Source organism: Gracilinanus agilis, chromosome 3 (genome assembly GCF_016433145.1).
Source record: "Gracilinanus agilis isolate LMUSP501 chromosome 3, AgileGrace, whole genome shotgun sequence".
NCBI classification, from domain to species: Eukaryota; Metazoa; Chordata; class Mammalia; order Didelphimorphia; family Didelphidae; genus Gracilinanus; species Gracilinanus agilis.
The window spans coordinates 616,016,814-616,044,086 of record NC_058132.1 but is presented as its reverse complement, the minus strand read 5'-3'; the positions used below and the strand labels follow the sequence as shown (position 1 = coordinate 616,044,086).

General features: G+C 42.5%; 1 protein-coding gene across 1 annotated transcript in view; it reads left to right on the top strand.

The window, feature by feature from the left end:
• Window positions 1-2,549: 2,549 nt before the first annotated feature.
• CFAP65 (cilia and flagella associated protein 65) overlaps window positions 2,550-27,273 on the top strand; it is a 46,099-nt gene continuing 21,375 nt past the window's right edge. The window contains exons 1-16 of the mRNA XM_044667563.1: window positions 2,550-2,726; window positions 5,173-5,357; window positions 6,087-6,189; window positions 6,748-6,914; window positions 7,183-7,382; window positions 7,959-8,104; window positions 8,546-8,768; window positions 9,528-9,793; window positions 11,013-11,213; window positions 11,589-11,948; window positions 19,383-19,520; window positions 21,767-22,012; window positions 22,670-22,894; window positions 23,834-24,244; window positions 25,166-25,331; window positions 26,853-26,981. Of these exons, the coding sequence (XP_044523498.1) occupies window positions 2,550-2,726; window positions 5,173-5,357; window positions 6,087-6,189; window positions 6,748-6,914; window positions 7,183-7,382; window positions 7,959-8,104; window positions 8,546-8,768; window positions 9,528-9,793; window positions 11,013-11,213; window positions 11,589-11,948; window positions 19,383-19,520; window positions 21,767-22,012; window positions 22,670-22,894; window positions 23,834-24,244; window positions 25,166-25,331; window positions 26,853-26,981 (3,343 nt within the window). The remainder of the gene's footprint in view (window positions 2,727-5,172; window positions 5,358-6,086; window positions 6,190-6,747; window positions 6,915-7,182; window positions 7,383-7,958; window positions 8,105-8,545; window positions 8,769-9,527; window positions 9,794-11,012; window positions 11,214-11,588; window positions 11,949-19,382; window positions 19,521-21,766; window positions 22,013-22,669; window positions 22,895-23,833; window positions 24,245-25,165; window positions 25,332-26,852; window positions 26,982-27,273) is intronic.

The window sequence follows — 27,273 nt, the reverse complement described above, 5'->3', positions numbered from 1 at the left end:
GAAGAACAAGAATCCAGATCGTTACACTCGTAGACCAGTGATCTTTCCATTGTGCCAGCTTAGATGATAAAGAGAGGAAGGGACTTGAGTCAAGATGTCTTGGTTTTGGCCAAATCAGGTAGACTTTGGGCAAAATGCAACGCCCTGGACTGGAAGGCCCAATGTAATCAATCTTTGGTTCCATTCCCTTAACCTTTTCCTTGAAACCATTTTCTTCTCCTGTTTTGACCCCTTCTGGTATTTCTAGGAACTCTGACAAAGGGATATAACTCGACCTCAGGAACACCAGGAAGAGGTGATCAGTTGTTAAAGATAGAAATCTCCAAGGGTCAGGGAAATGAACATGTTAAGATTGGACAGTACAGGGGGCAGCTGGGTGGCTCAGTGGATTGAGAGCCAGGCCTAGAGATGGGAGGTCCTGGGGTCAAATGTGGCCTCAGACACTTCGCTGTGTGACCCTGGGCAAGTCACTTAACCCCCATTGCCTAGCCCTTACCACTCGATTCTAAGGCGAAAGGTAAGGATTAAAAAAAAAGATTGAACAGTACAGACTCTTTGAGTGGGTGGTAAGAAACAAGGTGGGAGTGGGTTTGAATCAAGGGTCAGGCCTTGTTGGTTTGTATTTGTCTCATTCCTTCTGAATATTTCCCTTTCATCCAAATATAGTCTCCATCAATTGATTCACCATGCTGACAATCCCCAACACCCATTACATCCTCACTAAATATCCTCCCTCCCTCTTTCCTGTCCCACTGTTTTGAAAAAGCACTTGTATTCTATTCAGTAATAAGCCTGAAACACAGTCATCCTCTTTATTCCTATTCCAGGTCTCAGAAGACCTTTGGAGAAAATCAAACAAGATATAAGAACATCATATGGGTGCTCAATACTTAGGAAAGTAGAAGAAAGGATACAAGTAGATTTGATCATTGGAAAACAGCCCTGCTGAATATAGACTTTAAGAAACGAGAATTTTTTATTTTGTAAAGAAGATGACTGAGAGTGGATAGGCATTTTTAAAATCTCAAAGGGTAAGTTGGACTTATTCCCTAAATATTAGAACATTAGAATCTGTCAAAGCTCCAAAAAGGAATCTGTGGGCAAACAAAAGGGAATATAGTATACAGTGGCTAATAAATATATAGAACTTGTTACCCTAAATGGAAAACAGGCAGAAAACTTAAGTGGTTCCAAAAGGGTTTGGGTACATTAATGAGTGTGAGTTCCATAAAAGGTTACTAAAAGGAATTAGGAACTTTAAACTTTTGAAGTAGATATTAGGGAAATCCACCAATCATCCCTTCATTTTACTATCAGAGACAGAATTCTGGGCTGGAATAATTAGAGATATGACTGTCTGTGGTAATTTATTAATGCTCGGTAAAAAGCTTCTCCCGAATTCTCTTGTCTCCTGATCTAAGGAAATGAGAATAGAAGACAGATTCCTGGAAAATTTGAAGCTCGATGATCCCAGTGTTTCCCAAACTGTATTCCACAGAGTCCTGGTATTTGATATGGCTAGGGGTTCTGGGAGAAAACTTCAATACTAATAACATTTTCTTCCCTAAATATTAAACATTAAATTATGTTTATATCAACATATTTGCTTTGTTTGGGAATTTTTCTGAATGAAAATAGCTTCCTCCACTTCACTCTAAAAATTTCCCAGACCCCTGCCTTTATACTAGTAGATCTTTGTATCCCTAGCACTGATGGGTTCTTTCAGTATATTTTAAGACCTAAAGTCTTCTATGACCAGATTAGTTTGGGGAGGACTACTTTGGAAGTTTATTAATAAAAGAAACATTAAGCATTGATTGCACAACATTTGTCTTAGGTCCGGCAAAAGGTACAAAAAAAGAAAACATGATAGAGAGAATTTGGAACTCAAAATATTAGAAAATGAATGTTAAAATTGCTTTTACATGTAATTGGGGGAAATAAAATATTAGTTAAAAAAAAAGAAAAAACATAGACCCAGTGTCAAGTCCCCCAAACTGCATGATGTGGGGCAATACAAGAAACAGCTAGAAAACATTAAGCAAGATAAAGCCCAAGTACTACGTGAAGAACAAAGAACTCAGAGAAGAGAAGTGGCCACGTAGGACACAGCTGAAGACAGTTTTTCCCCCAACTCCCTTCACTCACCCTGAATCTTGCTGCTGTTTAACTCTCTCATCTTTTGGTTTGTTTTATCCCATAGAAACAAAGTAGTTGCAGTCCTCTCTATTAGCAGGATGAGACTTAATATTCTCAAAATGTATTTAACCTTAAAATTCTATGGTTCTAAGATTCTGTGCCACAGTGATGCCATAGTGATGTCTTCTATCTTCTATTCACTTAATAGTCAGATTGTTTTAGTTCCTTTTCTGTTTCTTCATCGTTCCCTGTTTCATTTGATTATCCTTTTGTCTCTCCATTGGTTCCCCTCAAAGTTTGCCATGCCTTTTCCCAGTCGTCTAACCCTGTACTCTGATGACAGAGTTCGAAAGAAGTCAAAAACTAACGTGATTTCCCCACCTTCCACAAGTTATTTTTTCAGGTGCCCAATGCTTGCCCGAGTGAAGAGTTCGCCCTTGAGCCCTGAGTCTCTGCAGAAACCCAGCGACAGCCTCGATGGTACCGCTGTCTCCAGCTCTAGCTTCAGTGACACCCCCAGGGCCAGTGGTACCTGCAGCCCTTCCAGTACTACTTGTGCCTGGACCCACACTAGCTTCTCTGCCCAGGTGAGGGAGGCTCACATCAGCAGCCTGAGTGAAGGAGTCAGACTCTTTGTGTGTTCAATTGCTGCTCTCCTCTTCTGGGGACTAGCACTGGGGTATGTGTGCTGCCATGGACAGGTCCTATGCAGTGGGAGAACGACTTGGGGTGCACATATGGGTCATTATCTCTCCAATTGGATGGCACTGTTATAACTGCCGCCAGGAATATTCTCTCCTGGGGTAGAAACGAGTGCAAGGTAGAGATGGAGGCAAGTTGCAGAGGTGATAGACCAACCCTTGAGTGAAGTTTTACAGGGAGAGGAGGCAGTCCAGCCCTTCTCAACTAACCCAGTAGGGAAAGAGCTGGACCACCTCTTCCCTAATAAGACTGCACTGGTGGTTGGCCCATGAACACTTGGGCAATATAGAAAAGAAGAGAAAAGAAAAGAAAAGAAAAGAAAAGAAAAGAAAAGAAAAGAAAAGAAAAGAAAAGAAAAGAAAAGAAAAGAAAAGAAAAGAAAAGAAAAGAAGAAAAGAGAAAAGGAAAGGAAAGGAAAGGAAAGGAGAGAAGAGAAGAGAAGAGAAGAGAAGAGAAGAGAAGAGAAGAGAAGAGAAGAGAAGAGAAGAAGAAGAGGAGGAGAGGAGAGAAGAGGAGAGGAGAGGAGAGGAGAGGAAGACAGGAAAATGCTACCTGTCATCAGGTCAATTTTCTCCATATCAGCACCCTGAGCCAAACCCCAATTTATTGTAATACGACTTATGGTTCTGGTTATTGTGTCCGAGACTTATGATGAGTTATACCATTCCTCACAATTGACTCCATTTTATACATTGGCAAGTTGGGTATAAAATATTATAGTGATCATTGATGTTCCAAATTGTAAGTAGGAATATTATAGGAACATTATAGTCCTCTCTCAATTTGCTATCATGTGATAACCACTATACCTGTGATTTTATTGATATAGAGAACTCCAGCATGAGGAAATATCATTTACCAGTGTAGATATCTTCTCTATAGTTTATAATCTTAAAGAGCCAGATAGGACTTGTATAGATGGGACTTGAACCTAGGTCTCCCAGGCTCCAGAACCCAACTCTCTATCCACTATGTTAGGCTATCGCTACTAATGTTATATAATCTTGGGGGCAACTATATGGCTCAGTGGAGCCAGGCCTAGAGATGGGAAATCCTAGATTCAAATCTGACCTCAGACACTTCCCAGTTGTGTGACCCTGGGCAAATCACTTAACCCCCATTATTTAGCCCTTATTGCTCTTCTACCTTGGAACCAATACATAACATTGATTCCGAGAGGGAAGGCAAGGGTTGTTTTTTTAAAAATGTTATATAGTGTTGTCATCCTCATAAGAAGAGTATAGCTAAAGATAAGATTAGAAACTACATTATAGGAGGAAGTCCAGGCTAGGTTTTCCTCTCTTCTAGGATGCTTATTTTACTTTGGAGAGCCTCTCTTGGAGTCTCTGTGGAGTTCTCCATAGACCTTACAGAGGATATTGAGAAACTTGATAAGTTGCTTGTTATAGATGGAGAAACTGAGGCACAACCTGTATCATATAGCAAAGCCTGGGGTGATGCTAGAAGTGGAACCCAGACATTCTGGTTTTCCAGCCTAGTCTCTCCCTTTTGGGAAGATAGGCCCTAAAAGTCACCCAAAAGAGAGAATTGAAGTGGAGATCTGATATTGTGCTGCTTTTTCTGAACAAATGAGAAAGAGAGGGGTTAAGGCAGTGATGGCTAGCCTTTTAGAGATGGAGTGCCATGTCCACCCACCCACCCCCAGAACACATGCCTTGCTCTTCCCCACCTCTTGAGTGCCAGGTGGGTCCTGCCCCTCTTACTCCACAAAAGGAGGGGAGGAAGTGCTCCTTGCTGGGCAGAAAGGTGGGTGAAATGATGAATGTCCTCAGCAAGTGTAGAGAAGGAGAGGGGGGAGCAGTTCCTCCTGAGTCCTTCTGCCTTTTTAGTAATGAACTGAGGGGTTGGGGTGTTATGTACCCACAGAGAGCACTCTGGGTGCCATCTTTGGCATGCCTGTCATAGGTTTGCCATCACTGGGTTAAGGGAGGCCTAGAAATCTGAGTGGAGCTGGAGGGATACCTAGGGTGAACTACTGCAGAAAGAATTTCTGGGGAAAATTCCCCAGAAATGGAAGAGATTAAGAGAAAGGGAGAGAAAAGAGAAATTTATGAAGGGTAGAACAAGACAAAGGGCATAGCAGGAGTCAAATAGTTTTATCTGCAAATGAGCAAACCTCATGGAAAGAAACTCAATTTGTTTGCAGGCAGTAATAGCTTGGAGAAGGACCCCGTGTTAAAGGGAAAAGGTGATAGCCTCGAGAGGAACTCAATGGGGAGAGTGGAGATGTTGACTTGTCATTGATCCAAGTTGGAGGGAGGGGAAATGGATCTCTTTGACTTTTCCTTCTTGTTTCTACCACTGAGACAGCCAGAACAAAGTGTGGGAAACCTACGATGTTCACACAAGAAGCAATGCAAAATAAAAAAGAAGATCTTTTGGGGTATCCAGGTAGTTGAAGCACTGGTTTGGAAGAACTGGGAGCTGGGCAAGGAGGTCATCAAACATCTGACTTTGAAAAATATAAGTATGAAAATCCAGAAGCTGAAATACAGGTATACAATGGAAATGACCTCCCCAAGTCCTTTCCCTAAGAGCCTGTTCTCCCAGGTCCCTCCCCCTTACTGAGGCCTCTATGTCACATACCTCACATGGAGATCATTCTTAGGTCTTTGCCCCTGACACAATCATTCCTTCTTTTACTTTCTACTAAGGCAGGGGTCTGCAACCTTTTTGGCCGAGAGAGCCATAAATGCCACAAATAATCCATTGGGGGCAGCTGGGTAGCTCAGTGGATTGAGAGCCGTACAGTGCTCACAGTGCGAGCTCCTGTAACAGCGCCTGAAAAAAAATTGACTTTATGGCTCCTGCCGAAAGAGCCATACATTGCTGACCCCTATACTAAGGGAACCTTTCCTGAGATTAAGGACTCTCGGATGCTGTGCCCAAAGGCATCCTGATTATCCTTATAATTTTAGCATCTCCCTCTCCAGCATTCCATTTTCAGTCATGGCTCTGTGCTCCAAGATGGGAGCATTGAGGCAAAGTCAAGAAGTTCCATGAAGTCTATGGATGGATTCCTGAGTTCATGAGGAGACCTCGTAGCCTGGAAGGGGTATCAGACCCCTATTTGGGCACTACATTTAGATGTCCCCTTTATCTTCCCCTGACTCTCCTCAGATCCCCATGCCCTTCTAGTTCTCTAGATTCTCAACCCTTCAAAAATATTGCTGGTTCCTTGAGTTTTGCTTCTGAAGTTGGTCCTCTCTAACTCCATCTCACAGGCTTCCCACCACTAAGTTCTTCTTCACAGTGTACCCACAATCCATCTTCTTGAGCCCTGGGATGTCCTTTACTCTTCCTGTATTCTTCCGGCCCTTGGAAGAGGTATGGGTCAGCCCATAGGGACACATGGGAAGTGGGAGGGGCTCCACCTCAGCAGAACTGTGATTGACTTGCCAGAAAGGCAACTCCATTAACTCCTCTTAAGGCAGAACCCTTTTCGTGGGAAGTACTGAAAATTAAGTTCTCAGCCTTGAGACTGCTGAAGCTGGGGGAAGGGAGGGATAAGGTTTTCTTCAGGGTACATGGAACAAAGCTAATTGGGGATTGGAGAGTAATACTCCAGTAGCATTCTGGCTATCAGAATCACTAGATCCTACAGAGACCCAAAATTCCTCCAGAGAGACTTCTTTACTCACAGAAGGGTTCACATATTATTCTAAGCCAGGGAGTATTCTAGTTCTAGTTTCCAGGTACTAGTAACCATACCTTCTTCTCCCCAAATCTGCTAAGAACTATCTGTTCTTAGGCTATCCAGCTCTAGTTCCTGAGAGCTTCTGCTCTGTGTCTGTGGACTGGGAACCACAATTATGCTCTCCTTCCCCTTCCCCTTCTCTGTATCTCCTCACAGTTCCATCCACTTCATGTTCTTTCTTACCACAGAAGGAGTATGTGGACCATCTAAGTTTTGTGATGCCAGAAGGTGAGTTTTCAATAGAGCTCAGGGCCTGCCTGCCTTCTCATCAGTTGACCTGCATCCCAACACTACAGATGCCTTTGTGTGCTGTGTCTGATACCACCGAGGCCTGGTTCAGTCTCTACAATGTGGGGTGAGTTCATTGTTACAATACCTGCCCATCCATTCCTAGGCTGCCAGTATTTACTGCTCTAAACTCCGTCAGTTTGGGGGAAGGCTAAGTAGAATTATGGCAAGGCCCATTTGGTGGAGGAAACTTTTTGAGATTCCAGGAAATCCTGGGAAATTTCCAGAACTTTCATGGCTCCACAAAGCAAGCTCAGGGAGGGAGAGCTAAGATTGGGACACCAGGGACCATGGGGGAAGCAAGAATGAGTTCTCATAGTTCTATTTTCCTCCAGTGACCTGCCTACATTCTTCACCTGGGAAGTCCCCAACCCATTCCATACCTTACCCAGCACCGGGTTGTTAGAGCCAGGATCAGTCTGTCAGATCAAGCTTGTATTCCAGCCTATTGTTGCCCTCATCTATGATGTCCAGGGCATCTGTTGGTATGGAGAAGCCGGGGAACAGAAAACTACCATCCAAATCCAGGCCGTTGGTAAGACTTCCTTTTTTTTGTCCCTCTCATTGCCTAGGCCATTAAGGAGGGAGCTCATCATAGACACAGAGAACCTTAGAGCTGGAAGGGACATTTGGTCCAATACTCTCATTTTACAAATAGGGAGTGATTTCCCCAAGGTTATTCAGTCAGTAAATGGCAGAGCCAGATCTTGACCCTGAGCTTCCTTCCATTCTAGTGTGTTGCTGCCAATGGAGACAGCTACCATGGGACCAAGCCTAAACTCAGTGCTTTGAATCCAGTTCCTGACATCTTCCATTCCCACTCCCATCCACCCTCAGCTTCCATCTCCATCCATAAAACATCAAACCTTCTCACATTTCTTTTCTTCCATTTTTGCCTTTCTCTAAATTTACCTCTTCGAGACTCTATCTCCTCATAGTCCTTCATACTCACATTAAAGGCAGATTTATAGCCTTGAAATATTTGCCCTTTAGGTTTCACAAGCAGGGAGCAGGTTAAATACTTAGGCTCTCTCTGCATCAAGGGCTCAGGTTGCTAACTTGGATGTACTTCCAAAGTTCTAACACAGGCTCTCTTTCCTTTATTCCCCAGCTAAATGTCCCCAGATAATGGTATATGTAAACAGAAAGGAGGATGAGGAGATTGACCCAATATCCTTCCAGAAAGTGGTTGATTTTGGTCCTTCCCCGGTGGGCTACTCCATGAAGAAGTGTATCCAGATGTTTAATCCATCTTTGGTATAGTCCAGGGATTGGGGGAAAAGGGTCTCTGTTAACCAACTCCTCCTGTTCCTGGGGTTTTTCTGATCCACTGGGGGCCAGACTCTTCATGAAACCCTTTGTTCTGCTCTGAATGCTTCTTCCATCTAATATGATAATTTGTATAGTATTCTCTAAAACCCTTAAAGAGATCTATAGATGTCAGTTATTATTATAATTCTATTATGCCTTCCCCTCCTTTCTCCCATCTACCCCAATCCTAGAGTGTCTTGTTTCTTAGCTCCAAGCCCACTTGCCCCTGAAATGTACCACAGATTGGCTCTTTCATCTCACGGAATTTTGGAGTGAATGCCTGACAATTTTAGATGGAATGGAACAACCTCTGGAGCTCCTGAATGCAAGCCCCTTCACCCCTTGTCTGGTTCTGATCTATTATTTTTACCACCCTGGCTTCTATAGGTGAATGCTCCATTCCGGATTGAGACTAACCGGATCCTGTATGAAGATGACCGAGTATTCTCCTCCCCAACCACCAAAGGAGTTGTGAAAGCTGGGGCAGAGTTGTGGCTGCCTCTCTTCTTCCGTCCCCAGACTGTAGGCTTAAAGAGCATGGACTACTTTACAATTTTACTACCTGGGAACACCTCTCAAGTCACCTTCAAAATAACTGGTTCATGCATAGGTACTAACATTGCCCACGTCCTCATTCCCGCTTCCCACTTCCTCTGAAGGGACTTGGAAGAAATCCTTTGGGTGGGAGAATAGGATTCTGGTTCATCTTTCAGTTCCACTTATGTTGGGGCTCATGTCCATAATTTCCAAGTGGTTGTCTAATGCCCCCTGGTGGCTTACTGTAAGAATTATAGCTCCAATTTCAGTTGCAGCTGAAGTTGGGGTGGGTGCAGAGAATGACCTTGGAAGGCCTGCACACTAGGCTAATATTGTGATACTAGAGAATATGAGACTAAGGAGGCCTTCAGGACTTCCTAAAAACTGTCTGGCTCTCCTTTGGCTTCAAGTGGGACCATTCACTACCCTCTGACCAGCCTGACACTGGACTTTCCTATTTTTAGAAACAGAAAATAGGAAGGAAGACTTCATATCTTATTTTGGTTTTCTGCTGTTCTTTCTTACATCCTTGACATTCAGTAGGCTCTTCCTGATGTCTAACCTTCATCTCTCCGCCTGTTGTCATTAAAATCCATTTCCTTTCTTCTGTATCATTATGATTTCTTGGTCCAGAAATTAATCTCATAAAAAGGGAGAATCCCTTGGGCTGGTTTCCTACTAAAGCCCTCTTTTATTTCCCTCCACTCTCTCCAAGTCTATAGCTTGGAGTCCTATCTACTGAGAAAATTAAAGTCAAGATGGGTAGTAGTGAGCTTCCCCACATTGGCAGACCCTGAATGCAGTGATCTTCCTCCTTTTTCTAACTATACAGGCCCTGATTTGTCCCTGAGTCAGTACTGTATTGATTTCAACTGGATCAGCTTAGGCCAGCGTGCCACAAAATCCCTATTTATCCAAAATGATTCTGATTGCCCTGGTTTCTTCATGTTTGAGATTGATAACCAAGCGAGTGTCTTCTCTGTGGAACCTCAAAGTGGAGTCTTGGCCAGTAAGGAACGCAAAATGTTGACCATCACCTTCCAGCCCACACACACCATCATCTGCTACAGAAGGGTGGCATGTCTGATCCATCACCAGGTAGGATGGTAGAAATGAGTTGGACCTGAAGGCTAGGGAAGGAGAGGAATTGAGTAGCAAAGGCAGTGGAGAACAGAGAGATGTTGGGACAGGTGAGAGAGCAAGTTGAGAGAGTAGAGCTCCCCAGGGAAGTAGGATTCTTTTTTTTCCAGCTTTACCCTAGATTTTCTGAGAGATCCTGGATGACCTGTTGCCCTCTTTCACAGGCTTATGGACAATAACATTTAATGCCTCCATCAAGGATGAGCAAGAGGCAATCTGATTAACAGCAACCTTTTCCTGAATTTCTCTGCTATCTTTAATGTTTGGGCACTTATGGTACCATCATTGCCTCTACCCACTGTTCCTTTCCCAGCAGGATGGAGAATGACCCAAAGGACCTCCATTACAATTCTATACCTTTCCTCACTCTCTGTATGATTTGGGGGAATTTGCTTCCCCTTCCTAGGCCTCAGATTTCTCATTTGCAAAATGAGGGTGTTGATGATCCAATGGCCTCTGAGCTCCATTCCAATTGTAAATAGATGATTCTGTGTCCTATGGCATGTAAGGTAGCGGGCTCTTAATTTGAAGTCCCTACCCCCAACATCGGTCCTTGGAATTAGGGACAATTGCCCTGGGCCTTGGGATTTAGGGCAGCTTGCTCTGCTTGAGGGACTAGGTCTCTGAGACATGACTTGAGAAGAAGGATGTAGTTTGTTAAAAAGGACCAGAGAGTCTCATAAGTTCAAGTCAATAGATGTACCTGTCCCTTTACCTTTTCATATATCCTCTTATCCTGGATGTTCAATAACTAGATTTTACCTTCATAAAATGATGGGAGTACAAAGGGGGTGGTCAAGTCCCACAATTGATTCCCACAGTTCCTTATGGCTCTCATGTCTTCTAAGATACACTGGGCGTTCCCGGAACATCCTTTAATGTTCCAAAAAATGTAAGTAGAGGCAGCCTGAAAGGATTTTAGTTTCTCCCTAAAGAAGCCTAGGGCATCTGACTTGAAGGCTGGGAAAAATTCTAGCATCTGTTCTTCTAGTATTCCTTGATTCCCACTCTCAGCCCCATCTCTGATCCCTACCTTTAGTCACTATTTCCTCTTCCCCATGGCTTCAAGTTATTATCCTCTTCTTTATCCCTAACCTGCTCCCAAGCCTCCTTCCAAACTTCATACTCCATTGTGACCTCCCTCCCATTCTTCATTGCCACACCTGGGGTATTGCAGGACCCACTGTTCTTGGATATCATTGGAACCTGCCACTCTGACACTTCCAAGCCAGCCATCTTGAGACCCCGGCACCTTAAGTGGTATCGCACCCACATGGCACGAGGGCTGATACTGTTTGCACCAGATATATTGGGCACTATGCTGAGGGAGAAGAAGTTCATTCGGGATGCAGATGGGGCACTCGTGCTGCGCCAAGAGGTACTGACTCAAGCCTCCATTATCTTATTGCTAACACAGACCTCCACTGGCACCCCACAGTCCAGCTAGGTAGTCTATCCTCTGTTCCTGACTATGTGTCTAACTTGTTTTATGTCTCCGGGTCTCTCTACTACCATTAGAAATCAAAGGCATCATCCCAGACCCATTTCTAAGACTCTCTTACAGGAAGAAGGAGGCCATGAGGAGCTGGGGTTAAAAAGAGCCAAAAGTGGTGGTGAGGAGGGAGGGAATCCCAAACCAGGGCTAATAATCATACTTCCCCTGAAATACCTGCTAGGAAACAGCTCATTGAGTCTGGGCCCTTCCCTACTAGCTTTAAGGATATCCTGAGCCTTCCTCTCTTTCTTTACGTAGATCTCTGGAAGTTCACAACCTGCAAAATATCCATCGATTCCACCCTTAACAGAATATTTCCTTGATGGAACCAGTGACACTGCTATCTTCCCTCCAACAGTCACCATAGAGCCTGTTATAGTGAACTTTGGCAAGTGCTCTAGTAATGAGGCACCGGATCCTGTACCACTCTGCTTGACCAATCACACCAGAGGCACAGTTACAGTTGCCTGGACTCATAAAGTCACCAGTCCCTTCCGGGTGGAGCCTGACATCATTGACATCCCCCCACTCAAGAACACAGCCGCCCGCCTATGTTTCCAGCCTCAATTCCCCAACAAAATCTATGCCACCGAACTTGAGGCCTTTGCCTACTACAGGGTGAGATGTGTTCTCACAATGCATCATGTGTATACGTATATGTCTGCCATTTTTGAGTGTGTGTATGTGTGTGTGTGTGTGTGCTCAAGAGAGACAGAGACAGACACTGGGCTCCTTCCTTGTATGCCAGGATGGGTGTGGAGAGCCAGAGGGCTAGCTATCATGACCCACTTCTCTCTCTCTTTTTTCTTAAACCCTTACTTTCTGTCTTGGAATCAATGGAACTTGGAAACCCTGGATATTGCCAAAATGGCCACCTTAAGAACCTGGCTCCTTAAGTGGTATCGTACTACCCTGGTGCTATTTGTACCAGATATGTGTTTATTCCAAGGCAGAAGAGTTGTAAGGACTAGGCAGTGGGAGTTAAGTGACTTTCCTTGGGTGACACAGATAGGAAGTGTCTGAAGGCACATCTGAACCCAGAACTTCCCATCTCTAGGTCTGGCTCTCAATCCACTGAGTCACCTAGCTATCCCCATGATCCATTTGTCTTTAAAGATCATGGAGTTCTTTCTCTTTGTGCCTGTTACAGTTTCTGTGTTCCCTATTGCGGGCTACCTCCATGGGTGATGCTTTCTTGGTGTTTGTGTGTTCTGATTTGGATGGGCCCATGCTGTAAGGACTCATTCATCCCTTGACAAGTTGTATCCCAATCATGATGGTCCAAGAGAGAGCAGATGGCAAGCTTCTTGGGCCAGAAACTCAGAGGGGTGACTGTTTCCTGAGAGGATCACATTAGTGTCTGATCCTCAGCTTTGCAGGCTTAGAAACTTGCTTTTATCCACTCATCCCACGAGGCAATGAGGTTCTAGGAAAATGAGTCATGATATCCAAATTCATAAGAAACGAATTTAACAGTTCAGGAATTTATCCTTAGTCCCAGGAAGAAAAAACTTGTAGAAATGCAGTTTATTCTCCTTCGAACAAGACCATCTGTTTCATTTATTCGACAACTATTACTTTCAAATGGATGTGATTGAACTGATTTGAATGTTTCTTCTCTAGTGATGCAGATCAAAAGGCTATTCTTGTCTGATCGCCCTGAGAATTTGGGTCCAGCCCTGTCTCGAGCCAGTTGAGTGGTCCAAGTTTGGGATTGGAATTAAACGGACCCTTGTGGACCATAATGAACCAAAAAAGGGGTTTACTTAACATTAACAGTAGCATAGAAGGGCTATTCAGCAAGGATACAACATTGATTCATTTGGATACAATTCCCCCTGTTTTTGCCTTTGCTGTGCTGGTACACCCCCAACAGCAACATAGTAATCTATTCCTCAAGGGCTTTTTTACTTAAGTGACCAGGACTCTATATCAACAGTTTGAGCCTTTGTCCCTTGGGCAAATTAAGTCTCAAGCATGGTTTTATAACCTTTTAGAGAAAAATAGTCTAGGATACATGGAAGAAACCATGGGGATCAGATATTGTTCCAGCCACACGATACCCCTAGATCCTAAAAGTCTTCTAGAATGGTGGTCTTCAAACTCCTTTGTTTAATTAATTAAAAAAATTTTGAACATGGGCTTCTAAAATGTTTACAGTTATCTGTAAATACATTTACTACTGTGATAATAATTATATACATCATAAAACTTATACAAAATAAAAACAACTTAAAGGATGATATGAAAATGAAATAAAATTTGATCCTCCAGTCAATAGGAAGCCACTAGAATTTATTGAGGAGGAGATTAGTGCTATAGTCAGATCTGCAATTAAGGAAAATAATTTTGGTGGCTATATGTAGGAACCATTGGAACAAGAACAATTAGGAAGTTAACCTTAAACTCAATCCTACATGACACAGCTTTCATGCAATCTCCTCTTAGTCATTTTAGGGTGAGGAAGGACAAAGGGAATAATCTCCTGTGTCACCCCAAGGCGATAAGTCTTCAAAAGTAATCATATGCCACCACACTAAAATACATTCCCAATGGCATCCCAATGGCATCTCTTACTTCCATTCTTTGAAGTTCCTTTTCAGTTGTATGTCGCAGCCTTCTCAGCTCTGCCATGTACCTCTCCACCGTCCTCAGGCTGATGCTTGTTTTAAGTCTTGAGACAAGATTGGGTTCCATATCTCCCAGTATTAATGGACCAGGAGAATATTATTATTAAAATGAAACATTATTTTATTAATTAAGTTATTTTAAGATGATTAAATATTGATATTATTTAAATAATTTTATTTTTAAATTTAAAATAATTAAATATTTAAAAGATGCACCTTTTGGGCTCATACGTGGACCTTCATGGGGAAACTCAGGACCATTAAAGGAGATTTGCAATTTCCTAAAGGTAATTCAGGTTGTTTTTCTTTTCTTCTTATTTAATTCTGAGCCCAAGTGGTTGTACATCCATACTCTGTGTTCTAGTTATAAGTACCAACACAAGCTCTATAGCTTGTCCATCCTATTTTGACTCTTTGTGACACCTTTTGGGATTTTCTTGGTAAAGGTACTGGAGTGGTTTGCCATTTCCTTCTCCAGCTCATTTGACAGATGAGTAAACTGAGGCAAAAAGGATTAAGGGACTTGTCCAGCGTCCCAACAGCTAGTGTTTGAGTCTGGGTTTGAACTCAGGTCTTTCTGACTTCATGTCCAGGGCTCTATCCACTGTACCACTTAGCTGCCCCATGTAATCATAAACTGGGCACTTGACATTCTTCATCTACTTTGTCTTTTCTGTGTAGATGGTTAGGCCAAACATTTTTTAAGTTAGTTCAATTCCTGGAGCCTATGCAGTGTTCCAGAGCTTGCTGAAACTGGTACAATGTCTTTTTCTTTTAAAATGAATTTTTATTGATGTCTTTTTTTTTATCGTAATTTCCTTCTGTGTCTCTCCCTCTTCCTTTTCTGGAGAGTCATTCCATATGACAAAGAGTATTTTTTAAAAAAAAGTCCTACCTTCTGACTTAGAATCACTACTAAGTTCTGGTTCCAAGACAAAAGAGTAGTAAGGGCTAGGCAACTGGATTTAAGTGACTTGCCCAGGGTCACATAGCTAGGAAGTATCTGAGAAAAGATTTGAACCCAAGACTTCCCATATTTAGGCCTGGTGTTCTATCCACTGTGCTACCTAGCTGCCCTTATTGTCTATTTTGAGCCCTGCTTGTTTATTATAATTTTGTAACATTCATATTTGATATTTTGTGTGTGTATATGGATTTCTTTCTTTTTAGACCATTGTAGTCATTATGTACAGAGTTCTCTTGGTTGAGCTTACTTCATTCCATATCAATCCATGAAGATCTTTCCATGTTTCTCTATATTCAATACATTTATCATTCCTTATAGCAAAAGAATAATCCATCACATTCATGCACTACAACTCATTTGGCTATTCTTCAGTCAATGCGCATTCACCTTATTGCTAATTCTTTGATATCACAAAAAGTGCAGCCACAAATACTTTCGATTATGTGACTACTTAATTCCAGTCAATGGCCTCTGTGAGTCAATGTCTATAGATACAAAATATGTTTTAAAATTTTGTCTTTTTTATCACCTAGATTTTCCATTTCCTTTCCCTTCTTTCCAGAATTTGTAAACCCTAATATCTTTATATATCCTTCTATATTAATTTTTTTATTTGTTACAGGGCTGGGCAATGGGGGTTAAGTGACTTGCCCAGGGTCACACAGCTCTAACAAAGATTTTTTAAAGAAAAAAGAAAATGTAGAAGAAAAAAATTTTTCAATGTATCAAAAAAATTTGTTTGACTAAATATAATGTTCCACACTTCTGCAAAGGAGTAGGGAGTGGAGAGAGATAACCAGTGCTGCAAACCAGTTCATCTGGAAGATTTCACCATCCATAAGGATTCCTTCTATATGTTACACCGTAGGATACAGATGTTTCTATAGAGGCTTTTTCTCCAGCCTCTCCTCCCTCACTCCTTTGTCTCTGGAGATTTAATCAGATAAACCTTGTTATAACAATTAGCTCAATACAATGGCTCCTCAGGTCCCCCTGGTCCCCTCTGCTGCTGCTTTGTGGAGTTTAAAGCAAATGAAAAGTTAAGAGTACAATCACATTTGCTCAGAGCCCCCAGTTAAGAAAATTCTTACCAGTTAGGTAGGAGTTTGACTCTCAGGCTAACCCCTGGTTCTTTTTATGATTGACATAAAATTCATCCTACCAGAAACATTTGAGTAAAAATCAAACAAAGTAGGATATTGATGGACAGGCACCATGAGAAGAAATTGGGGGAAGAACAGGTTTTATCTTAGAACATTACAATCAGCAGCCTTATTTTTTCCCAAACCTTTATGTCTTAGTATTAATTCTAAGACCGAAGAGCAGGAAGGGCTTGGCAATTGAGGTGAAGTGACTTCCCCAGGGTCACACAACTAGGTAGTATCTGAGGTTATATTTGAACCCAGGTCCTCCCATCTTTAGGCTTGGTGCTCAGATCCACTGTGGTGCTACCTGGCAGACTCTATACCTCAGTCTTTGAAGAGGTCATTACAATGACTGGTTTAGGCCCAATTTTCTGCTCCTACTTGCCTAATGGTCCTCTATTTCTCAATTCTCTATCATAGATTATATAAGTGGTACAGGGACTAGAGCTGGACTCTTGAAGACCCGAATTTAAATCTATTCTCAGACACCAACTGTGTGACTTTGGGCAAGTCGTTTAACCTTTTTGTCTCATTTTTCTCATCTGTATAGCCCTTAATCCCTAGATTGTTGTGGGGCTCAAATAAGTTACTATATCGATCACTTTGCAAACCTGATAGCACTACATAAATGCTAATTATTAATGTACATTTTTCCTGTTGCCCTTGCACTGTGGATTCTTTCCAGCTTAGCTTAGTCAGTCCTGGGGAAAGCTAGGGAGGCTGCCCCCTTTGCTGTTCTCCTCGGCTATTGAGGTCTTTCTGATGAACTGTGTACATCAGTTTGGCCAAATCTTCCCTTGTTGCTCTGAATTCTTCATACTCAACCATTTCTTCTTATACAAGAATTTCTTCTTACACAATGCATTCGTATGCATTTATAGTTTTGTTTTTGTTTTCCCCCAGCCTTTCTGTATATGTGCTGCCGAAGCGAGCACTTCCCCAACCTTTCTAATGAATATTCATTTTATTTTCCTTTCTTTACTATTGTAGAGTGTTGCTATGAAAATTTTGGTACATTGGATTGTATCTGTTTTCTTTTAGTCTCTTGGGGTATATGATCAAATAAGGTAATGTAAAATAACTTGCAAACTTTAATACACTGTAGGAACAGCTAGGTGGCTCAGTGGATAGAGGCCCAGGCCTGGAGTTGGGAAGACCTGGGTTCAAATTTGGCCTCAGACACATCCTAGTTGTATGACCCTGGGCAAGTCACTTAACTCCATTTGCCTGCCCCTGGCTCTTCTGTCTCAGAGTTGTTACTAGGACAGATGGTAAACGTTCTTTTTTTTTTTTAAATCATTATATAAATGTGAGAATGATGATGATGTCCAATAACTGGGTCACTGGATCAAAGTCTTTGGACAGTTTAGTCACTTTTCTTGCACGATTTTGAATTGAAGTTCGGAATGATTGGACCAATCCACAGCTTCATCAACGGTGTGTTCTTATGCCTATCTTCCCAAAGTCCCTCTACCATAGACTGTGCCCCATTTTTTGTCATCTTTGCCAGTTTTCAGGGTATGGAGTGAAATCCCAGAGTTCCTTCAAGTTGTACTTTCTTCCAGTTAGTGATCTGGAGCATGTTGGCAAACAACCATTTATAATTTGTCATTCTCCTGTGAAAATTTCTTGTTTATGGCCATTGCCCACTTCACTTTGCTGATGAGTTGAATCTTTTTTTTGAACCAATTAGTTCCATTTTATTCCATGACCACAGACTGACCTGCTTATAGACAAATGCAAATGCAGAACGTTGATCACATGTGAGATGAGACAAAACATGGGGAATGGATAACGTATGTGTATCAATCCACAGTTATTGATTGTTGCTCAGTCATTTTTTTCAGTTGTGTCTCTTTGGGACCCCATTTGGGGGTTTTTGCCATTTCCTTCTCTAGTTCTTTTTACAGATGAGGAAACTAAGGCAAATAGAAAATAAGGCAAATGACTTGCTTGGGGTTCATGCAGCTAATAAGTACATGAAAATGGATTTGAAGTCAGGCTCGCTATCCACGGTGCCACCTAACTACCTCTATTGATTGTAATAAGTAAGAAAAAATTGGAAATAGCACAAAGTTTTCAGAAACTTCTATGTCTTCTAGCTGGGTGGCCATGATCAAGTTATTTAAAGCTTTCTGTGCCTTAATTTTCATACCTGTAAAATGGGGATAATAACACTTGTATTATCAACTCCTCAAGATTGTTGTGATGAATATATTTGGCACATTGTGAAGAGCTGTGTAAATACAAGCTATTATTATCATAGTTTGCTATTGGGGGTTCTCATCCTCATCTACTTCAGAGCTGCTCCTACAATGTGCCACTCAATATCTGCCTGCTTCTTCCACTATGGCTTCTGGAACTCTTATCCTATATTTTATCACCAAACATACTTTAATTTGCAGCCTAATCCTCTCATGATCCCATGTCTTCTGAATCTCACTGAGATCTGGCTCTTCAGTGATGCCACTGAATTCTTTCTAGTACTGTTAGTGAATTAGTATTTATTAGAGATTTGCTATGTTGTGAGGCACCATACTTCAGAGACAAGGAAAGGCAAAAAATCTCTGCCCTTAAGGATCTCTTATTCTTACACTGGAAATAATATGTAACTAACTCTGACTTTATTTTTTAATTTTTTGAACCCATACCTTCCATCTTAGAATCAATACTGTGTATTGGTTCTAAGATAGAAGAATGGTAAGAGCTAGGCAATGAGGGTTAAGTGACTTGCCCAGGGTCACACAACTGGGAAGTGTCTGAGGCCAGATCTGAACCTAGAACCTCCCCCTCTCTAGTTCTGACTCTCAATCCACTGAGCCACCCAGGTGCCCCCTAACTCTGACTTTACAAGACATATACTGTGTAAAAGCAAGAACCACAAATTTCAATGGGAAGGTACCAGCAGTGAGAAGGACTGGGAAAGTCCTCTTGCAGAAAGTGGAATTTGAGCTAAGTTGGGAGGTCAGGAAAGACAGTGGGTATAGGAGAGGGGGAAGTGCATTTGGAATAGCCAGTGCAAAGGGACGTGTTGGGATAGCTGGAATATTTCATGTGGGGAATAAGAAGTGAGTTATTGCTGGATCATACAGTTAGCCAAAATGAGCAAGGGTCATGATGAGTTGAATATAATAGCAAGGCCACCTTGACAGAGAAGAAGGTCCTCCTTCACATGTCCACCTTGGAGAATTCTCCTTGTGTGATCAGTTAGGACTTGGGGGGCAGGGCGGAGAACCCTGGGAGGACCAGAGAAATCCTTGGTGAGTTTGGCTAGAAGAGCTCATCTTGGAGGCTGGCCTTTGTCTTGCAGGTCCTAAGGAGCTTCAACAACATAGAAGAAGACTGCACTGTGTTTCCATCTTGGTGTCTTAAACTGAGAGCCATGGGGCATACCTACACGGAGGAGCAGGAGTACAGTTTCCCCCGTTATACCATAGATGTCCCCAAGGTGAGTGGCAAGCTACAGAAAGTAGGTAATGATCTTCCATTTTAGACTGTATTTAAAAAGTTGGGTGATAGCTGGACATAAAACCCCTTTATATCTCTCTTGGGGACCTCCTACAATTCAACTTACCAACCACTTTGAGAGCCTTTGCTCTAACTTCTAGAGGATTCCTTCTTGTAAGAAATTCTCAGGCTAACATTGTGTTTGAGCAATATCAAAAAGACCATTGAGTGGTACTGAATTGTAGAGTATGTAAAAGGTAGTAAAGTATAAGAAACCTGGAAAGATAGGAAGAGATCTAGATTGTAATGGGCTTTAAAAGAGAGGGAGGAAGCTAGATTCCTCAGTGAACTAAGAGCCAGTCCTAGGAAACAGGAGATCCTGGGTCCAAATCTGGCCTCAGATACTTCTAGCTGTGTGACCCTGGGCGGGTCACTTAAACCCCATTGCTTAACCCTTATTGCTCTTCTGCCTTAGAACCAACACATAGTATTGCATCTAAGAGGGAGGAAAGGGCTTTTTAAAAAAGGCAAAGAGAGGATTTTTTATTTGATGTAAAATTTTAAAGGGAGTAGGGAGCCTTCGGAGGTTATTGAGGTTGGGAATGACATGTTAACTGTGTTTTAGACTTACATTTTAGAAAGATTACTTTAGTGGTTGCGTGGTGGATGTACTAGGGTGAGAAGAGACTCACCTGTATGTTATTTCAATATTGTAAATGTGAAGTGATGAAGACCTATACCCAAAGATTCTTTGCTCTTTGATATAGCACTCAGCTTTTAAATTCATTTGGGTAATGCTATCATTATTGTTTTGTCATTATTATTACCTAATCCTAAAGGCACTTTTTTTGTCAATTATTTCTGAATCCATTCGGTAATAATTCATTTTGTAAATCAATTCATACTGAAAAAGCAGCTGGTGAGTTTCTGTAGAAGTCTTATTGACTCTAAGTAGTATATTGATTCTAAGATGGAAGGTAAGGGTTTAAAAAAAAGATTAAGGTTTTAGTTGACATTTGGCAAGTTAATGTCTCTCTGCCTAAGTTTCCAAATCTGTAAAATAGGTATAATAACAGCACCTGTCTCCCAGGATCATTGTGAGAATCAAATGAGAAACATACAAAAAAGCATGGACTTGAGCTCCTTCACTTATTAGCAAGGGGGTGATTGACTTCTCTGTTTCTGCATCTGTAAAATGAGGATAATAGCAGATCCAGTATATACCTTATTAGGCTGTTGTGGGGAAAGCTTTTATTGTTGTCATTCAGTTGTTTCAGCCATCTTTGACTTGCTTGTTATTTTTAAAGCCTCTACTTTCCCTCTTAGAATCAATACTATGTATTAGTTCCAAGGCAAAAGAGCAGTAAGGGCTAGGCAATGGGACTTGCCCAGGGTCACACAGCTAGGAAGTATCTGAGGTCAGATTTGAACCTAGGACCTCCCATCTGTAGGCCTGGATCTCAATCCACTGAGCTGCCCCCATCTCTGACTCTTTGTGACCCTGCCTAGGGTTTTCTTGGAAGAGATACTGTAGTGGTTTGCCATTTCCTTCTCCAGCTCATTTTATAGAGAAGGAAACTGAGGCAAACAGGATTAAGTGACTTGCCCAGGGTCACATAGCTAGGATCCTGGAGTGGTTTGTTATTTCCTTCTCATTTTATAGAGGAGAAAACAGGCAAACATGATTAAGTGACTTGCTCCTGGAATGGTTTGCCATTTCCTTCTCTAGCTAATTTTACAGAGGAGGAAACTGAGGCAAATAGGGTTACATGACTTGCCCAGGGTCACACAGCTGGCTAATGTCTGAGACTGGATTTGAGCTGGAGAAGCTGAGTTTATGTAGTGCTTGAGGGCAGCTATCTCTCCACTGAGTCACCTAGCTGCCCTCAAGCATGACTTAAACCTTAGCAATTATCAAGTTGGTTATCACCAAGACTCTATTGAGTGAGTTCCACACTGCATCTATAAAGAAAGTACTTACTTTGATAGAATTCTAGACCCTCAGAGAACTGAAGTATGTATAATGGACAATATTCCTACAAAGACACTAATGATCAGACATTTAGACATTTACAACAGAAGCAGGCAGGCTTCTAGGGTGTGCCCACTGTTGGCCAGCAGGTGCATTAGGTGTCCCAAGGGATGATCCTTGCCCAGGCCCCCTGGCCTGATGGGGGGCAGGGCTGTGGTATGATAGCACTTCCTCAGAGAGTCTTCTTTCCTTCTCTTTCTCTCTTCTCTCCTCAGCTTTTCTCAGCAGTCTCTTCCAAGTGCACAAGCTACCGGACCTTGCTGCTCTTCAACAGTGGATCCTTGATGCTCTCCTTTGAGCTTCTGCCAACTAGCTGCCCAAACATCACTGTCCGACCCACCTCAGGCTTCCTCCTCCCTGGGGCCTACCAGATCTTCCTCCTTTCCACCATCCCCAAGGGGGCCACCTGGAAACAGCACAAATTAGCCCTTCAGTTCAACTTTTGCCCCAAGTATATTAAGGTAGGGACTCAGAGTGGAGACTACTGCCTGGATTTCCATCCACGTACACCTCTCGTCTGCCTTGGAACCAATACACAATGTTGATTCCAAGATGGAAGATGAGGGTTTAAAGAAAAGAACTTTTTATTCAGTTAACAAAATGTATTTATTTATTAAGGGAAGGAGAGGAAGAGGGAATGGCAATTAAATAGTCAAGTAAAACAAATTCTCATATTGAACGCTGGACAAAAATGTATCCCAATGGGTTTTTTTAAACCCTTACTGTCTCTCTTAGAATTGATACTAAGGCAGAAGAGGGGTAAGGGCTAGGCAACTGGGGTTAAGTGACTCATCCAGGGTCACAAAGCTAGGAAGTATCTGAGGTCAGATTTGAACCTTGGTCTTCCTGATTCCAAGTCTAGTGCTCTATACACTTCCCCCTCTTAACACTTTTCAAGGGCCTGCAACTTGCAGGTCTTAACCCTCAGTTGCTAATTAACAAGTGGAATGACAGAAGAACCTTTGTGCAGAAAGTAACCAAGAGAGAAAAGACACCTCGCTTCCCCCTAGCACCTTCCTGCTATAGGAACAAGTTCATTCAAGGGTGCCAGCTGGCTGCAGAGCGAGGGGCATGGGGAGCTCTATTTGGCCACAGTGCCATTTTTCCTGGATCTCTAGGAAATCATAATGATGAGCCGAGAAGAGCCACTCGAGATACAGATGGAATCGGGCAAAATCCTCTATTTCAAGCCTACTTGTGTAGGAAGCTCTTCCACCATGCCCTTCAAAGTCCGAAACACCACCCGCCTGCCCCTGACTTTTGAGTGGAAGTTTACCTACCACAGCAGCAAGGTGGTATCCGTCCAGCCATCCAAAGGGACCATCCTACCCAATGAGTCCATGGTACGTCCTGCCCTGTCCACCATCTCTGTCTCTTCACTTTTACCTTCTGTCTTGTGTATTGGTTCTTTTTTTGTTCAGAGATATAGTATCTTCCCAATTACACATAATAATTATTTTCAACATCATTTTCCAAAATTATAAGATCCAAACCTCCCCCCTCCCTTGTTTCTCTCCCCACACTCAGAGATGGTAAACAATTTGTTCTGGGCCATACTTGTGTATGGATTCTAAGGCAGAAGAGTGGTAAGAGAGAGGCAATGGGGGCTAAGTGACTTACCCAGAGTCACACAGCTAAGTGTCAGAGGCCAGGACCCTCTTCACTTTTTGAGAGACCTGAGAGGCTGCTTCAGTCTGGAAGGCCACCACAACACCTTATTCCACTTTAGAATATGGTTGAAGAAATGTAGATAAGGAGTTGGGGGGATGGTGTATGTAGCAGGAAGGGATAATAACTCAAACAATGGAGTCAGAATAGAGAGGGATAATTTCAGGTCCCAAGGATGGGGTCACAGAAGAAAGGAAGGGAGTCTCTGTGGAGGCAGGACCAGCCAGAATTCCCTGATCTGCTCTTTCTGTTGACCAAGGGCATGGCAGGTGCCTCCAGCTAGGGGATTCTGAGTCCCCAGAGTCAACGATAACAACATCAACAAGCATTTCTCAAGTCATCTTTTATGAGGCTTACACTGTGCTAAGTTGTAGTGATACATAAAGATCCACGACTGACATTTTCCCTGCTTTCCTGGAACTTATAAATTAGTTAAGGGAGACAGGACACATCTACATTTTTCAAGAAGTATCTACTAATGGGTAAATCACTTATATGAAGTGCTTTCGACAGTAAGAGCTGTATTTTGGAGTTCGTAGATTAGAAAGATCACTACGGGTGTGTAGAGAAGATTCCATCAAAATACGTACATGTGCCTATCTTTGTCATTTCAGATTCATACATGGACCTTCAGCCCTAATGTTACTACCGACTACCTGATCCGGGCTGTCTTGTGGGTGTGGGATGCAGGAGCCCCTTGTCTTCCTTTTCCCAGCCCTCCTCCTTCCAGTGTTCCTTCTACCACTATTCCTTCTTGCATGGCAATTCCTTCCAGTGTTCCTCCTTCCACTGCTCCTTCTTCCAGCCTTCCTCCTTCCAAAGTTCCTCTTTCCACTGGTGTTCCTGCTCGCCATTCTCCTTCCAATATTCCTCCTCCTGTCCCTTCTAATTCCCGCCTTCCTCTTTCTTCTGATCCCCCTTCCAACATTCCTCCTTCCATTCTTCTTCCTTCGGGCCTTCCTCCTTTTGAAACAAGTCACTACGTACTGAAACTCGTTGGGGAAGGCATCAAGGCCTCCATTACTGTGAGTATCCCTCTCTTAGCCTACCACCTCTCTCGCCCAGCTCTGAGGTCCTCTGGGGAAGGAGTGTGAGGAGGGAGGCACTTTCCTTCAGGTCAATAACTCCCCAGCCTAGGGCCCAATAAGAGGCATAGAATAAAGGTACTGATTTGAAAGACATCTTGGTGAGCACCAAGGTGAAGTGGGAAGAGGCCATACCAATGGAGATTTGGGGTTAAATCCTCACTAAGATACTTCTAATAGTGTGGCCCTGGGAAAATCACTTTACCTTATCAAAGTCCAAATTACCTCATCTGTAAAATGAAGCTGATACTGATGATAATAATAATAGCTAGTATTTATATAGCACTTCAAAATTTTCAATGTGCTTTACAGTTTTTATTTCATTTGATCCTCACAATGACCCTGAGAATTGGTGCTATTATTATTTGTTTTGTAGATGATCAAACAAGGCAAACAGAGGTTATATGACTCGCCCAAGGTCACAGAGCTAATAGTTTGGAGGCTAGATTTGAATTCAGGTCTTATTGCCTAGAGGTCCACCATACACTGTGCCATCTAGCTGTCTCCTATCTGTAATGATACATTTAATGCTTTGTGACCTGTGAGACACTAGATAGGAGTGAACTGTTATTTATCAACCCTGAAGTCATAATGAGATTTTAATCAGGAAGGCCGGTTACTCACACATCATCAGTGCCTGGTATGGTACCTTTTTCCCCCCACACTTGCTTTCTGAGATCATCAAGACCCTGTAGCTGTCTGGGCATGGACACCATGCTCTAGGTCTGGGAAGGGTTTCCTCCTACAGGGTGATGATTAAGGTGGGAGAGAACTTTGTTCTTTGGTTGGGAAGATTCTTCTTTCCTGTGGAAACCTCAACAGGGCTTACTAATTCTCTGCATGGGTGGGTTTGGGCCCTAGGCAAAAGAAAAGGAACTGGACTTTGGGAATGTGCTTGTGGACAGTGAGCAGAGGAAGGATATGATCCTGCTGAATGATGGGAACTGCACCCTTCACTACCGCCTGTTTGTGGAGCAGACATTGAGTGGGCCCTGTGATCCAGATGTGTTGAAGACCGACCCAATAAGTATGGAGTCATGAGGATAAGGATACTCCATTGGGCTGGGGTATAATACATGGAGGCTGAGTTGTGAGAACAGCAGTACTTGCCTACAGAGCACACACACACACACACACACCCCTCACCTAAATGAGCCCATTTCTTCTTCCACATGGGTCAAAGCTGAGGGGCTGTTCTCACCATTTTACAGAAAACGAGATGAAGGGTTCATTTTGAATTCCTATCCTCTAATTATCTGATCCTCCTCAAAAATACTACTCTGGTGCCTTGTCATGGCATAAAGGCACCCTAGGAATCTAAAAGCATTCAAATTGTGTTTCAAATTTCAACAATAAATAGATCTGGGGCAATGAGGTGACTCAGTGGATAGAGTGCCAGGTCTGGGGTTGGGAAGCTCTAAGCTCAAATCTAGCTTCAGATGGGCAAGTCACTTAATCCCAGCTGCTCTAGTCCTTTCTGCTCTTCTGCCTTGGAACTAGTTCTTGTGTTGATTCTAAGATAGAAGGTAAGGGTTTTAAAATGTAAAAATAGATGTACCTGTTTCCGGAGGAACAACTGTTTTATGGATAGAGAGCCTCGCCAGCAGTAGGCAGTGGCAACCAAGAAAGATATAAAATAGCCCTTGGTTCTGAATTTTTCCCTTCTCTTGTGTGGTGTCAGGAATAAAAAGGGATAAGAATCAGCATTTCCCCAGCATCTTTAAACATTTCTTAATTGGCACTCTAAATTTGAGGTCCTTTTCTAATGACTAGTACATTGTTGGAGGAATTGATCATAGTCATATTAACATTCTCACCATAAATGATACCAGACAGTAGAAGGAAGTTGCAGCTATATAGGAGGATGTTATGGATTCTCCTTTGAGGAGTAAATAAAGGACAGGCACAGTTGATTTCATTGTGCTTCCAAAGGGAATAAGAAATGTAATTTAATAGGACATCCTGGCTATCTTACCTTGTTGTGTCCAGAATGAGTAAAAGCAAAAAAAAAAAAAAAAAAAAAAAAGGCCACCACAAAGGTAATTGCAACTTGTATTTCAACATTCAACATTGTGAAGATGGAGAAGGTTGAAAAATTTGGCAAGACCATGCAAAATAAATCAATATATATGTTAATACTCAATGACTTCAATTGAAGATTGAGCCTCAAGACAGGACCCTAATATGTTGGACACATGGCTCAGATTCAAAAAAGGAAAGAGGCCAAAAGTTTGTAAACTACACAGAAGTCTTGAGCTCATAGATCATGGAGAGCATAGATCATAGATCAAGATGAGAGAATCAGGGTACATTGGACATGGATGAGTTGTATTGTGCCATATTTGGTGGAAGTATCCACATAGATGAAACCAGAGATCCATTGAAGTATTCTCTCCAAATTCTCTATCCTGGTCCCTAGATATATGGGATGGGGGTAATAGAGCAAAGAACTGTGGACATTGCTGAATATGGGTTGGGGAAAAGGCACAGCAGCCTGTACCCTGGTCAGTGGACTGCCTAGCCCATCTCTGTTTTCCATCCTGAGCAGTTCTGAAACTGGAAAAAATGGAGGGAATGTTGTGTGCCCGGTCCCAGGAAACCATCTGCCTTACCGCCTGCCCTACTCGTCGGCTGCAATATACTTGGACCATCAGATGCTCCCTCCTCTCCCACAAAGGTACTGGATATTAAGTGGCATGGAGGGGTGGGGACAAAGAGTGAGGGATGGAGGAGGAGAGAAAAATGGAGAAGGGAGAGAGAGGGGAGGGAGGAATGGAGAAAGGGAAAGAGAGAGAGGAAGGGAGAGAGAGGGGAAGGAGAGAGAAAGAAAGGGAAAGGGGGAGAGAGGAAAAAGGAGAAGGGGGAGAGAGAAGAGAAGAGAAGAGAAGAGAGAAGAGAAGAGAAGAGAAGAGAAGAGAAGAGAAGAGAAGAGAAGAGAAGAGAAGAGAAGAGAAGAGAAGAGAAGAGAA